General features: G+C 37.6%; 1 protein-coding gene across 13 annotated transcripts in view; it reads right to left on the bottom strand.

The window, feature by feature from the left end:
• Positions 1-14,152, bottom strand: part of Dock9 (dedicator of cytokinesis 9) — a 260,684-nt gene that overhangs the window by 127,082 nt on the left and 119,450 nt on the right. For all 13 annotated transcript variants that reach the window (XR_007210305.1, XM_048341148.1, XM_048341158.1 and 10 more), the window contains exons 3-5: positions 7,166-7,255; positions 3,199-3,281; positions 307-376 (exon numbers count right to left, since the gene is read on the bottom strand). Coding sequence is in view for 12 of the 13 variants with exons in the window: in XM_048341148.1 (XP_048197105.1) it covers positions 307-376; positions 3,199-3,281; positions 7,166-7,255 (243 nt within the window). In the remaining variant the exon portion in view is untranslated. The remainder of the gene's footprint in view (positions 1-306; positions 377-3,198; positions 3,282-7,165; positions 7,256-14,152) is intronic.

Here is a 14,152-nt window from a genome sequence, read left to right as displayed (position 1 = left end):
TGGTGGAAGGCCTAAGTAATTTTGGTATTGTTTAACATTGCAGTCAAATCGTATCCAGGTCTTTGAAAATGATCTCAGAACAAATAAACACAAAGCAAAGGACATGAGATGTTAAGCAGTCAAGTTGAAACAGAAACCTTATGTCAATCAAGCCAAAAATACACTTAAAAGAAAAATCTTCCTCTGCTTCATGAAACATTCCAATTCCTGTTTTGGTTAAAGGCTGATAATGTTCTGAGTAAACTTCAAAGTCCTAAAACCAATGTTCAAAGTGAGAAGAAAAACAATAGCAAACAAGCATCCTACCTCATCTTTGTCAGCCTCCTCATCAACTTCATAGACATGAACTGGAAGTTTATCCAACTTGGCCACTTTGCTTTAAAAACAAGAAAAGAAACATGTTTTATAATCACCTAATCAATAGAGTCTACATTTCTTCCTCCATCAGAGGAACCAGACTTTAATAACTCTAAAGGTGGCCCACTCGGATAAAGAATTACAATGTGGGACACTGACTTTGAAGGGGTAAGCCAAGAGACTTGAGTCAGAAAGCTCTGTAATGTTATGTGGAAATTGCTGGGAATTAGTAGGTATAGTAAAGATAGGAAAGTTTCTGGGCACTGGTGGCTCATGTCTAGAATCCTATCTACTCAAGAGGCTGAGATGTGAGGATTACAGTTTGAAACCAGCCCAGGAAGGAAGGTCCACATGAGATTCTTATGTCCAATTAACTACCAAAAAAGCTGGAAGTGGAGCTGTGGCTCAAGTGATAGTTAGCCTTCAGCAGAAATGCTCACATTCAACACCCAAGCCCTGAGTTCAAGCCCCAGGACCATCTCCAAAAAGAAAAGTTAAAGAAAAAAAGAACAGGAAAGAGGATTAGGTATTAACAAATAGGAAAGTAGATTAGGTATTAACAAATAGCAACTTGGTAGGATAACTTTGGTCACTGTGTTAAGAGTTGGTTAGTAGTGGTGATGTTAACAATAGCAATAGCAAGTAACAGCAGCCAACATTTTCTTAAAGGAGTGTTACATTGTAGGATCATGCTGTGTACTTACATATTTGAACTCATTTAAGCTTGTAGATGGTACACTATGATTAAGACCACTCAAAAGGCCAAAAAATGAAGTTTCCAGGAGACAGAGTTAAACCAGGTAGAATACAGAATCTATTCTTATCCACATTTGTGCTCTATTGTGAACCTGTTCTCACTACATATTTAGATTTTTTTAACTATTGTCAAAAGTAAAATCTCATACACTAAGTACACTATATGTCATAGGCTGTTACCTTTCAATCATGAAGATAGTATGAATAAGACAATCAATGAAGATAGATTAATTCAATCAAATGAGTGCCATTCAAAAATCCCCAAGTGAATATTGGGCAAATATAAGACTAAAGAGTCTACCCATCTGGAGAGAATAATGTTAGCAGGGAGTGTTCTCCCCTGAGGGTTAAAAAAGGCAATTGGGAAGTTGGCTGAACACTCTTAAGGAGTGGTTGGGCCACACAAATATGAAAAATAAACAGCTAGGTTCACTGAGAACAAATATAAAAGGTTCAAACCCACAGATACAACAAACACAAGGAAAACATACATTTTCTGAGTAACAAGTTAGATTTTTGTTGATAGTCCTTTAAAAATATAATCTGGGCCTGTAGGCTTATATTTCAACACTTGCCTAGCAAACACAAGATTCTGGTTCCAATGCCTACCAACACCCCCACACACACACACACACACACACACACACACACACACACACACACACACACACAATGCTATCACTTTTTTCAATTTTTGTAACCATAATTTAATTTGCCAACTGTACCATTCTGGGGCTACACAGCTAACTATACTTAATTTGCCAACCATATCATTAGGGGATATACTGTTTTATAACAGCCCCATAAGGCAAGACACACTACTGTTGGTTTACTATACCACTAATCTATCTAAACATATTTGCTTTTGGTATCTCTAGACTGAATTACTTCAAGAGAAGTAAAAAAAAAAATTATCTGGAAAAATACTTGTTTCTTAATTAACTTTTTTTTTTCTATGTGTGTGTGTGTGCCTGTCCTGGGGCTTGAACTCAAGGCCTGGGTGCTCTTCCTGAACTTGTATTCAAGACTAGTGCTCTAGAACTGTAGCGTAGCTCCACGTCTGGCTTTTCAGTGGCTAACTGAAGATAAGGAGTCTCACAGACTTTCCTGCCCAGGCTAGCTTTGAACTCAATCCTCAGATCTCAATATAGGACTACAGAGCCTACCCATCTAGAGAAAAGAATGCTAGCAAGGAGTATTAGTATTACAGGTTTGAGTCACCAGCACTCAGCCACATTTAACTTTTTTTTTTTTTTTTTTGGCCAGTCCTGGGGCTTGGACTCAGGGCCTGAGCACTGTCCCTGGCTTCTTTTTGCTCAAGGCTAGCACTCTGCCGCTTGAGCCACAGTGCCACTTCTGGCCATTTTCTGTATATGTGGTGCTGGGGAATCGAACCCAGGGCCTCATGTATATGAGGCAGGCACTCTTGCCACTAGGCCATATCCCCAGCCCACATTTAACTTTTAAAAAGCAAAACTAATTTGATATAGCATACTCTTTATAAATAGTTTCCACTTCAAAATTCTCTTTTAAGAAGAAACAGTGCCCAGTATAGTGGCCCATACCCCAAATCCCAGCTACCTGGAAGCAGAAATGGGAGGATTGTGTTGCAAGACTAGTTTGGGCAAAAAAAGAAAAGAAAAGAAAAAAAGTCATCCAGAGCTTATCTCAAAAAACAAATTAGGCATGGTGTCTCATGCCTATAATCCTAGCTACTTGGTAGGCAAAAGTAGGAGGATCACAGACCAAGGGCAGCCAAAATCCTAAGACAATTTGAAAAACCATGAAAAGCAAAAGAATTGGAGGAATGGCTATGGTTGATACAGCATTTGATTGGAAAGCAGGAAATTTTGAATTGAAGCCACTGAACTAAAGTATTAGAGAGAGTGAAAAACATTTTAACATTTTCTTTTAGACATACACACACAGGAAATAGCTACATCATATACACACAAACCACATGGAAGCACTTTCTACTCCTCCTAATAGTATACAAAGTTACATACTTCTGTGGGCATTGCAATGCAAAGACATTTCCCCCAGTGGCTAGCCCCAGTTTGTGTGGTCTGACAACCTACTACTCACTTTGGAAGCTGTCGAAACTCTCCTGAGTAATCTTCATATTTATAAGTCACAAGATGCCAATCAGAATTGTAGGTTTTGATGCACTATTGGGGGAAGAGGAGAGGTTTGAAAAATAAAGTGGTAAACATAAAGAGAAGAAGTCATTACTTCTGGAGAATATTCAGCAAGATTTGAGAAGGCACACCCATTCAGACATATATTTTAATAAGCTTTTCCATTGATCAGCTAATTCCAGAAATTCCACCACCAGAAATTCAACTCCTGTGAAGCTTAAGACTTTGAACACTATCCTTGAAGAGAGATATAACATTAAATTTCTTTAACAGATCTGAAAGCAGATTTAACAATGAGACAAACTGCACCTCACAGATGCAATAACAGCGTACTGTTTGTGACTTAAAAGCACTGGGTTCTGAAGTAATATCTTACTCTAGAACTAGAAGGTAAAACCCTAAACACATATGCATACTAGAAGTGACTGTGCTAGTTAATACTGTCATATCTGCCCTCATTCTCTTACCATTCCCAAGCAACAGAGTGAGATTATTATGAGGAAAGACTTAGACTCCAATTCATAATGGCTCCATGGCATTTTCACTTTTGTTAGTATATACAAGAAATTCATGATGTATATACAAGGAGCACTCACTCCGTGCAAAAGATTCTTTATGACAGTAACCTTTACAGACTATATTGAGACTACAGTAAAAGCACAAGCATGGTATCTTTTAATCATCTACCCATTAGGATCCATCTAGTATTGTGGAAAGTATTAAGATTATAAATCTACATTCACTAGAGCTTCATACATGAACGAGTCAGACTCAATAGGCAGATACTTTCAGCTTAGTTCAAATATTCTATAGTTAGCTTTTAAGTACATATATGCAGAATTGGATGTTACAAAATAAATAAAAACATAGGTAAGTAAATGTATTTATGTATTAGCTAGTTTATTCAACTCACTATAACTAATGCCATTAGCAAAGCCATTGTGTATATACTGTCAGCCTTTTTCTTTATGTCTTAACTTTCACCCAGAGGCCATCTACAGCAAACACCCTTCCAACCACACATCATGAAAATAATCTCAGCAACAATAGCAACCGCTCGCTTAGTGCCTACTCTACAATAAGCATTTCACTTAAAGAGTATAAAAGGAAGGTAGTTTTATGTTATTCTGAGAAGTGGGATAAAAAGCAGAGAAGGACTAAGAGTAGAGGCAAATATGGAGCTGAGAAAAATTTCACCTACTTTTTAAAAATGTAGTTACAATCATTTAAAAATAGTATTTTACCCCTGTAAATGCTGCTTCTCCCAAAATTTTCATTTCTAGTACATTTGATATCTATATTTGAAATTATAAAAACATGGAATATGATTTTAAAATTATCTGCAGTTTTGGATTTTTCACTAAAGCCCTTATCTAGGTCCATGGGCATAGCTTAGACAAGCTTGATCCTGCGATGGGTTCCTATTCTGTTAATCTAGCCATAGTTTTTCCATCAGGTGTTTTGAACTATATTAAAACTATTCTATATCAAAATGAACTCCAAGATATGGAAATAAGAGCTCTTTTTAATTTTCTTTGATGCTTCTGTCTTCTTTCTGTATAGTGTATTCACATGTATATCTCCAAGAGGGTGGAAGGGAGGGCACAGAACTCAAGGGGAAAAGGGTAAAAAAGTATAGCAATGGAGCTCACTGAACACTGAAGAAAGTGACTTATACAACTCGTGGATGGAGAAGGGAAGGAGGGACTGGAAGAGAGTGAGAGAAGGGAAGACCCTATATGAAAGGAAACGTAGTCATTACCTGACTCATGTAGTCATAATCCCTATGTATATCACCTTTATAATAACAATAAAGTAAATTTTAAAAACTATACTGAAGTATAGAATGTACCCGCTCAATTTAAAACTAAGGACCATAAGCCGAAACTTATATGTCATGAATGCATTTACGAATAGAACATTTAAGTATCCAGATTTTTAACATGTTAGGCAAAATGAGAAAGATAAGGACAGCATCTAAATATTAAAAAGTAAGAGGAACTGCAAAAAATAATTAAGCAGGTTAAGTATCTAGAGATTCATTCAATAACCCTTTGTTAACTGCCTAAATGGCAGGCACTAGTTAAATTCTAAGAGGTACAGAAAAAGAAGCCACTCCTACCCCTCTTTCCCAGGAGCTATGTAAAATCTAGGAGACAATAGGTTCCATCAGAAATACAATCCATAGACTGTGTTCCCAAAATGCAGAAATAAAATTGATTATATGATTGACCTTCAACAATATTTTGAAATTAAACTGAAAGGTTTATGAAATCTTTTGGAAACATTTTTTTAAACCATTGGATCATCTCCTCTGGACAAGAGTACAGACAGGAAGTGATACTGCACTCCACCCAAGTGGAAGAGTCCCATAAGAGTGTAGTGATATTGGCTCCAACAGCACAAAAAGAATCTGTGATTGCTCAACCTGCAGTGACATAAGAACTAATTGGGAATTATCCCTCAAAAACCAGACTTTTAAAATCAGTTGGGAGGAAAGAGTGATAATTTTGGTGCACATTTTGAAGCAGAAGTCAACAAACTTTCTGCAAAGGGCCAGATGGTAAATATTTTCAGCTTTGTGGGTTATAGCATCTCTGTGGCAACTAAATTGTATTATGACTGCAGCCATAGGCAATAAGTAAACAAATGAGCATGGCTGTTACAACAAAACTTCACTGACAAAAATAGGCTGCAGGTCAAATTCTGCCTGCAGTCATAGTTTGCCTACCTCTAGTTTTTAAATAACTATTATTCCTACATAACTATATCTGGCTATTTTTGCCTAGAATTAATTTTGCTAATATAGAAGTAATAGATATAAGAAAGTTAATTACTTTTTTTTAGAAAGATGAGAGAAGACATTTAAAAATTCTCACATACATATGTATCAAAACTCTCAAGGAAACTAAATACTATTTGAACTGGGATTCACTTACAAAAAGCATAGCTACTTTATAGTGGGCAATTGTATTAATGTGCTTCTTTCTCATCTAAACATCAATTAGAGAAATTGAACACAAAAACTAGTTTTAAACAAAGAAGCAGTGCAAGAAACAAACTTAAGGGATCTAGTTAGTTTGTCCTAGCTAAAATAGCTCCTGCCCCAGGACAGAAGTGGGGTAGCAGGTAACCTAAACTGGAGTAATTTCTCTGTCGTAGGTAACAAGATACTATTTGTATGCTCAAGTATGAGTATGATTATTATACCTTGATTAGGAACAGTCAGGTTTGGGTTATTACCCATGTGATATCTCACAAATATTACATTATTCTTGAAAACATAAACCTGTAAGTAAAGTAAATGAATGCATAGATGTATGGACTGAATCAACTATTAAAAACTGTATCAATGCTGGGCATCAGTGGATCACACCTATAATCCTAGCCACGCAGGAGGCTGAGCCACAAAGGATCACATTCAAAGTCAGCCCAGGCCAACCGCCCGCCCCCCCCAAAAAATCCATAAGATTCTGTCTCTAAAATAACCAGCAAAACATGAGAGCTGGAGGCATAACTCAAGCACTAGAACACAAGCTATACAAGCAAGCTAATTGATCAAGAGGCCCTGAGCTCAAACTCTAGGTTTGCAAAACAAAACAAAGCACCTAAACCAACAAAAGTGTTTCAATGACAAACATTTCAGAGAAATGCAGTGAATTCATTTACAACTTACATCTTATTTTATGTCTACGATATACAATTTTATGGAAATAATATTCTACACTCACAAATGAAACCCGTGGATATTGTCCATTTTAGACTGAAAAGTTCAAATATTCTATTTTAACTCCCATCATATACACATAATAAGCTCTCTGATACTTTCTAGAAAACAATACTAAAATTTAAAGAAAAGAGGGTTTCAAAGAAAAATCACTTAAAATGGACATTCATATAGAAAAAGGCCTTACCTCTGTAACAAACAAGCTCTGTGCTTCGTCTTGTGCATTTGCAGGAACTGTGGAGCATATATACCGACCCTGCCGCCTCAGAATGGCCGTCTATGGACAAAGACAGTAGAGCAAGATTGGTTAAAATGAAGGCCAGGCCTCACCTGCAAGTTAACTGCCCTGAGGCTGGGCTGGTGCCCACATAGTCCCTCCAATTTTTACCAGCAGGTTGAGTAGAGCTGCTTTCATGAGTCACACATAACAGACTATATCTGGCATTCTAAGGTTCCAAAGGGTGGGGGAATTAGCACCTTATTTCATCTAAATCGGGGCTCCATCCACTAAGTCAGGGTGGAGGTCCCTAACACTCTAAGTGCTTGATCTACAACATTTTTTGTGGTAACCATACACCACTTAACAGCACTTGTAAGTGTACAATGTCCACTTATAGCTCAGTGGTATTAAGTACATTCACATAGTTGTGCAACCATCATTACTATCCCTTAATTATATCTATTCTTGTTCACTGCCACATCCTCAGTGCCTAAGAGCATAGATAACTACCACAAAAAAGCCCTTAATCAACCATCATTAAATGAATCTATAGACTATGAATGCTTCATCTTTTCTTACAAATTTCAGAAGCATTCTTGTTTCTTACTTGTAAGTATTGAAAACTGTAACTATGATTTGGGTTCCAGAAAGGGTTTTCTACATTTTTCCCCTGTTGTCTATGGGACCTGCTTTGGGGCAAATCTGATTACCTCCCCGCTCCAGCCTCAGTGGAGAACTTCAATAACATGGACTTGATGTATAATTTGATTTTATTTCCTGCCTCTTTTCTCTTGTTGTATATACCTGCTTTACCTATATATATTCTGTTCTTGTATTATATCCATCTTTGAAAAAAAGCATAAAGCCTTGATTCCTTTATTGAAAAGGACTTAAGTAACTGTTCTCTAACTAAGATCTTTGTAGGTCAATTATTCATTCATTGAACCTCTACATAGGTTTTCAAGATCTTGGATCTTTATTTCTTATTGAATATTACAATTGAAAGGTGGCCTTTACTGCATTCTTGTTCCTATTAAATGGTACAGAGATTGGTGAGCAGAAGCATGCAAATGAGGTATGATCTACAGATCAGTTATGATATTAATAAAGGAGGACTGCTGAGTAGCACCATTAGGGGAAAATGTCAACTTTGTTTGGAGGTTGGTTTAATTAATCAACTTTGTTTGTGGAGGTTGGTTTAATTAATCTATCAGAGGGTAGCAAAGGAAAAACAAAAGAAAAAAAGGAGGAATGTTTATGAAATTTTGGATATTAAAAGATATATCCTATGATGCACTTACTTTATACTTATCTTAATTTAGCTAGGTCGTTCAAGATTTTTAAAACTAATTACACTTTTAAATCATTCGTGAAATGACTCAAGAAATAGAACTGTTGAGGTTTCCAACCCATTTCTCTTTGAAGCAGTAGGAAAGAAGATTCATTACAAATGTTCCTGGTAGAATTACCAACTCAAGAAGTCTGTATTATTAAAAGACTTTTTCCCAAACATTGGCTGCTTAGGAGACTGAAATCTGAGGATTGTGGTTCAAAGCCAGTCCAAACAGGAAAGTCTGTAGGACTCTGATCTCAATTATCTATCAAAAAGCTGGAAATGAAGCTGTGGCTCAAAGAGGTAGACTGCTAGCCTTGAGCACAAAAGCTCAGAGACAGTGCCCAGGCCCTGAGTTCAAGCCCTAGGACCAGTACCAAAGGGGAAAAATATATTAAATTGTAGAACTGAAAGTATTTTCTGTCAAATATTTCTGGAAAGAAGCACAAAGGTTTTGTACTTTTGTTTCTGGACCAGTATTTTAACAGCTTCATTGATGAATATTTGTACTTTGGATTGCTCTGATCTTCTCTTTCTTTGATTTGATCCACTACTGTGTCAGTGTTTGCAATCAGATCGCATCTTACCTGCACATACATGCCTTAAAAAAAATCCATTAAAAAAACATCACTGGTGGATGTGGTGGGTACAGACCTGTAATCCTAGCACACAGCACTAGGGACGGAGGAATGAGAATCAAGAGTACAAGACCAGCCTAGGATGCACACAGGGAAATCCTACCTCGGAAACAACAACCACAAAACATTGTCTAGAATACTAATTGATGTTGAATTAACCAATATTAAGCCACCACCCTAACTGATGTAGAAAAACAACAGGCCTAAAGAAAGAATGAAGTTTGCCTGGTGGGAGCAATTTCTCTATCACTACTTAAAAGGAAAAGCTGGGATCTATAAATCTAATATATAAGATCCCAGGGTACTAGAGGACTTGGCACAAATGGGGCAGTTGCCACTTTTGCCATCAACTTGCCAAGGTCTTTCCATTCACTGCCCTGGCTCTGGGTTCAGCCTCAACAAGCCACTTGTTTGTAATATACTTCTCATTTAGACTACTTTCCTACTGGGAGAAGAAGCCCAGTCAACAAGGATATTCGAATTTACCTTTCATCTAACTCTTATTGCACACTGATGAAACGTTATTGAGTTTGTTCTCTTGTGGGATTGGCTGCTGCAAATCAGTTCAACACAGAGTCTCACCAACTCTGGCCATACTGACCAAATCCAACCTGTTGACTTCATTTGCCAAGTTAAGGTGTGACCCTTAAAACCACACATGTCCTGAAACCTGTTCAAATAGCCAACTTCATTCTCTAAAACTCTCCTGAAGGTACTTGCCTTTTCCTCTACAATATTTCAAATTAGTTTGATACACACACACACACACACACACACACACACACACACATACACACTCACACACACACTCTATAGGTAGGTAGGTAAATAGATATCTCTATATATGTTAAGTACTTGATAAATATTTTAAGAATGAATAAATAAAACACGTTGTAACATTGCAATAGAAACCTACTCATACTTTTACCCTAGGGGAAAAAAAGTCTATTACTCTGTTAGAAAAAAAAATAAGAAAGAAAGAAATGGTAACCTATCAATAACTATTATTACATGAATATAACTTAATCTTTTTCTATTATTACAGAAAATTTTCTGATGAGAGCTGACAAAGACTATGTATAAGTGGATGTTCTTATTTCATTTCTCCACAGATTTTATGTACCAAAACTCACATTCAGATAATAGTCTATCTTATACCAAACTAATTCACATTAAACTTCTATAGTTTTATTTATCTGGATTATAAAAAGTCTGAGTCAATACCAAGAGATAAAATTTATGCTGAATACCAAAGTCCTTCATCAATAAACTAAATTTTCTTTTTCATGGTTATGTTATTTCTCTCTCTCTCTCTGCGTGTGTGTGTGTGTGTGTGTGTGTGTGTGTGTGTGTGTGTGTGTGTGTGTGTGTGTTTTACTGGGGCTTAAACTTGTGCCTGCTAGGGAGGTGCTCAACCACCTGCATGACAATCTAACAGTTTTTGTTTTGGCTATTTTTGAGACAGTTTATGCCTGGGCTTGCTTGGACTGTGGGCCTCCTATTTATGCTTCCTGTGTGGCTGGAATGTCAGAGACATCCCAGAGCACCCTGTGTTTTGTTGAATGAAATAGGGTCTCATTAACTTTTCACTCAGGCTGGCCTCAGCCTCTTGAGTAGTAAGGATTACAGGTGTGAGCCACCATGCATAGCTCTTTCCTACTTTTCCAACAATTAAACTCACATTCCTACTAAAAGGGACTTGTTTCCCATTTACATAAATCGACATCAAGGTAGGCATTCAAAGAACATCAATCCTGTTTCTATGTTAAGAAAATACATTCTAATCATCCCATAGCAATCATGGGGAACTGGTTCCAGGGCCTTTCACAGAAACCAAAATCCAAGGATATTCATCTCCTTCATATAAAAATAAACAATATTTATATAACCTATCAATATCCTCCTATATTCTTTCAACCATCTCTCCATTAACCTATACATAACGTAAGTAGTTGCTATACTTTATTTTTAGTGAATAATGACAAAGGAAAACATGTATATATGTTCAGTACATATTCCCCAAATATTTCCAACCAGTGGTTGTGTTTAGTCTGCAGCTGCAAAACCCAAGGAAATGGGGAGCCAACTGTATTTCTGTTGTACCAGGAAAGCATTAATTCTGAAAGGGATAGGGCAAAAATATTTCACACTATAAGTGTGGAAAACTAGACCTAAACATTGCTACTATCACAAACAACACTGAAAAATCCCAATGTACACAATACAACTTCTAGATACTTTAATAAATACTTTTCAGTCATTACTATTACTAGGTAAAACAATGATGACCTTTGACACACAGAATGCCTTAGTTCCATTGAGTAAGAATAGGCAGGAGTCTTCTAGTCATCCACAAAATCCCAGCAATGACTAAAAGGGAAGAGATAGGGCCAATGTGCTCTCCCAAATGTGAGAACACCTAAGAAACCAGCCCAGTCTTCATGGTTTGATGTTTTACGGATTCCATTATTACCATTAAGCTCAGTTTGTAAGAGACAAGTTGTATGTTATGCAGTCAACTTAAGTATTACCATAGAGGGACTATTTTTTAATGTAATAAAGTAAAAAGGTAAAGCATTTCACCATATACAAATAGAAATAGCAAAACTTACAACTATTTCCAAGTCTAATTTGAAATTACAAATTTCAAATAGACCCTTTTTTACTTTAAGAACTTTTTTTCTCTTGATTAAAATGGCTCCCTCCAAGCACAAGGGTCACTGTTGTGGAAAATGTGGAGCTGCTTCGGCCAGGAGGTCAGGGCATGGGCATGCAGGGTGACATACGAGGTGCCAGCTTCCTCACCTGAGCCAGCCCCTGGGCTTGCAGGCAGGTCCCTGTCCCCCATTTCTCCTGACTGCTCTGCCCTGATGGCCTGCTGCTGCTCTGTTTCCTCAGCTTGAATTTGGAGTCTCTCTCTAGTCACTTAATTCCTGAGCTCTTCCACAGGTGACTTTGACCCTCCTGAAGCTGGAGATACCGAGGAGCTCATGTTTCCAACCAGAAGAAATGTGAAGCCAATCAGTTCATTAAGTGTCCTATGGAAGAATCTGAGAAGTTACATTGGAAAGAGTTTTGAATGGAGAGCCAGGAAACCTGAGTCCCATCTGAGCTCTGCCTCTCATTAGCTGTGTGATCTTGGGGAAAGCTTGAACTTTCCACATCCATAAAATAGTATTCTAGGCTCTCCAGGTTTCTTTTGTGGTTTAAGAATTGCTCTGTTCTGTGAACATGAGATTGTAAGACTCATCCCTCTGAAATGGTTTATCTAAGTCCTAAGAATTGCTTTTGAGAAATCAAAACATAAAGGCATCCAGAAAAAGAGAAAAGTTGGATTTGTATTTGCTTTAACTTATGTTACCCCATTTATTTTTCTTTATGAAAGGAATCTTTGGAATAGAAGTAGGAAAGATTCACTATATAGATTTAAATATAAAAATACTAACAAAGGAATGCTTTTGTATCACTCCTTTATTTTTCTAACTCTCTCAACTCACATAGCATTAGTTTTATATTCATCATTTTATGATGAGCACTGAATTATAAAAACACAACTTTCTTAATTCATGGTGGGAAGTATGTATAGTCTCGGGATAGTTAAAATACCATATTTCATAAGATTTTAATTAAAAGATTGAAACAAAAGGCCCACCCTTCCCCTTGAGACTGAAGAACAATGAACTAAAGACAAATATCCCAGAGAAGTGGGTGGGCTGCGACCTGAGCCAGCTGCATGGTGGTGGCAGCGTCTCCTCTCAGTTCAAGGAACTGAGCTGGGAGTATCTTCCCTCAGACAGTAAAGCAGACATCAAGGAGAGCCCGGAGGGGAAGTGTGGTTTTGGCGTGGGAAGAGATGGGAGCATGCTAGGCAGACAACCCAGGGGGATAGGCTGAGCCTCAGGCCGGGCCCTGCTGAGTCAGAAGAGTGGAAGGGTCTTAAGAACAAGTAATAGAACAGGAGTACAGCCATGGACAGTGTGAAAAAGAGGTTTCTCAGAACTTAGGTCTTATCTCACAAGTCTATCCCTTAGGAATCAGAACAGCCTGGGGTCAAAAAGAGGGCCCACTAGGCCTCAGAGCCCCAAGCCTAATCTACCCTTCAGCTAAAACACTGACTATCTTAATTGAACATTCAATTATTCCTTGTTCTCCAATCCCATATAAGGTATCCTATATTTGTGGGTACACGCGTACGTGTGTGTGTGTGTGTGTGTGTGTGTGTGTGTGTGTGTTGGTACTAGGGATTGGACTTTTTGCTCTTTCACTCAAAACTGGCACTCTGTCATTTGAACCACACCTCCACTGATGGATTTGGTGATTAACTGGAGACAGAATCTCACATGGAAGTAGTAAGGACTTTCCTGCTGGCTTTGAACCTTGATCTTTAGATTTCAGCCTCTTGAGTAGCTAGGATTACAGGTGTCAGCCACCAGTGCCTGGTGCCATATTTGTGTTTATGTTCATGTTTGTTTTCATTTACTTGGTATCCCTTCAACCCTCTGAGGACTTACTTTATGCATTTGACAGAGAAACCATATTTTCATCTGAAAGGAAAAGGATAAGTCTCAGTGGGCATGGGTAGTTGTAGAAGAAGAAAGAAATGGACACAGCCAAAAAAACAAAGCACCAGCACAAAAGGTTCAGGGAAAGAAAATGGCCTTGTCATGCTGTTATCCCTTATTTGGCCCATCTCGTTCCCTAAATGATAAGTCCTCACTTGAATTTTTACTGTGTTCATCCAAGCCAAAGGGATATATAACATCCACATCAATGTTTAAAAGTTATCTCCAAATTCAAACTACTCCCTATTAGATGGATGGCTCTCAATAGCTCCTCTAAGTCTGCGCCAATTTTATGATGTCTCACATATCCTCATAGTTCTGTCCCTTTCTTGTCTGCTGGAAACTGTGTTTGGGGTATTGGTCTGTGTATAAGAAAATTTTGAACTGGTTGGTGCACTACTAAATTGTACTATTAGACAAC

This window comes from Perognathus longimembris, chromosome 3, assembly GCF_023159225.1.
Source record: "Perognathus longimembris pacificus isolate PPM17 chromosome 3, ASM2315922v1, whole genome shotgun sequence".
NCBI lineage: Eukaryota > Metazoa > Chordata > Mammalia > Rodentia > Heteromyidae > Perognathus > Perognathus longimembris.
This window is presented reverse-complemented; position numbering and strand designations above follow the sequence as displayed.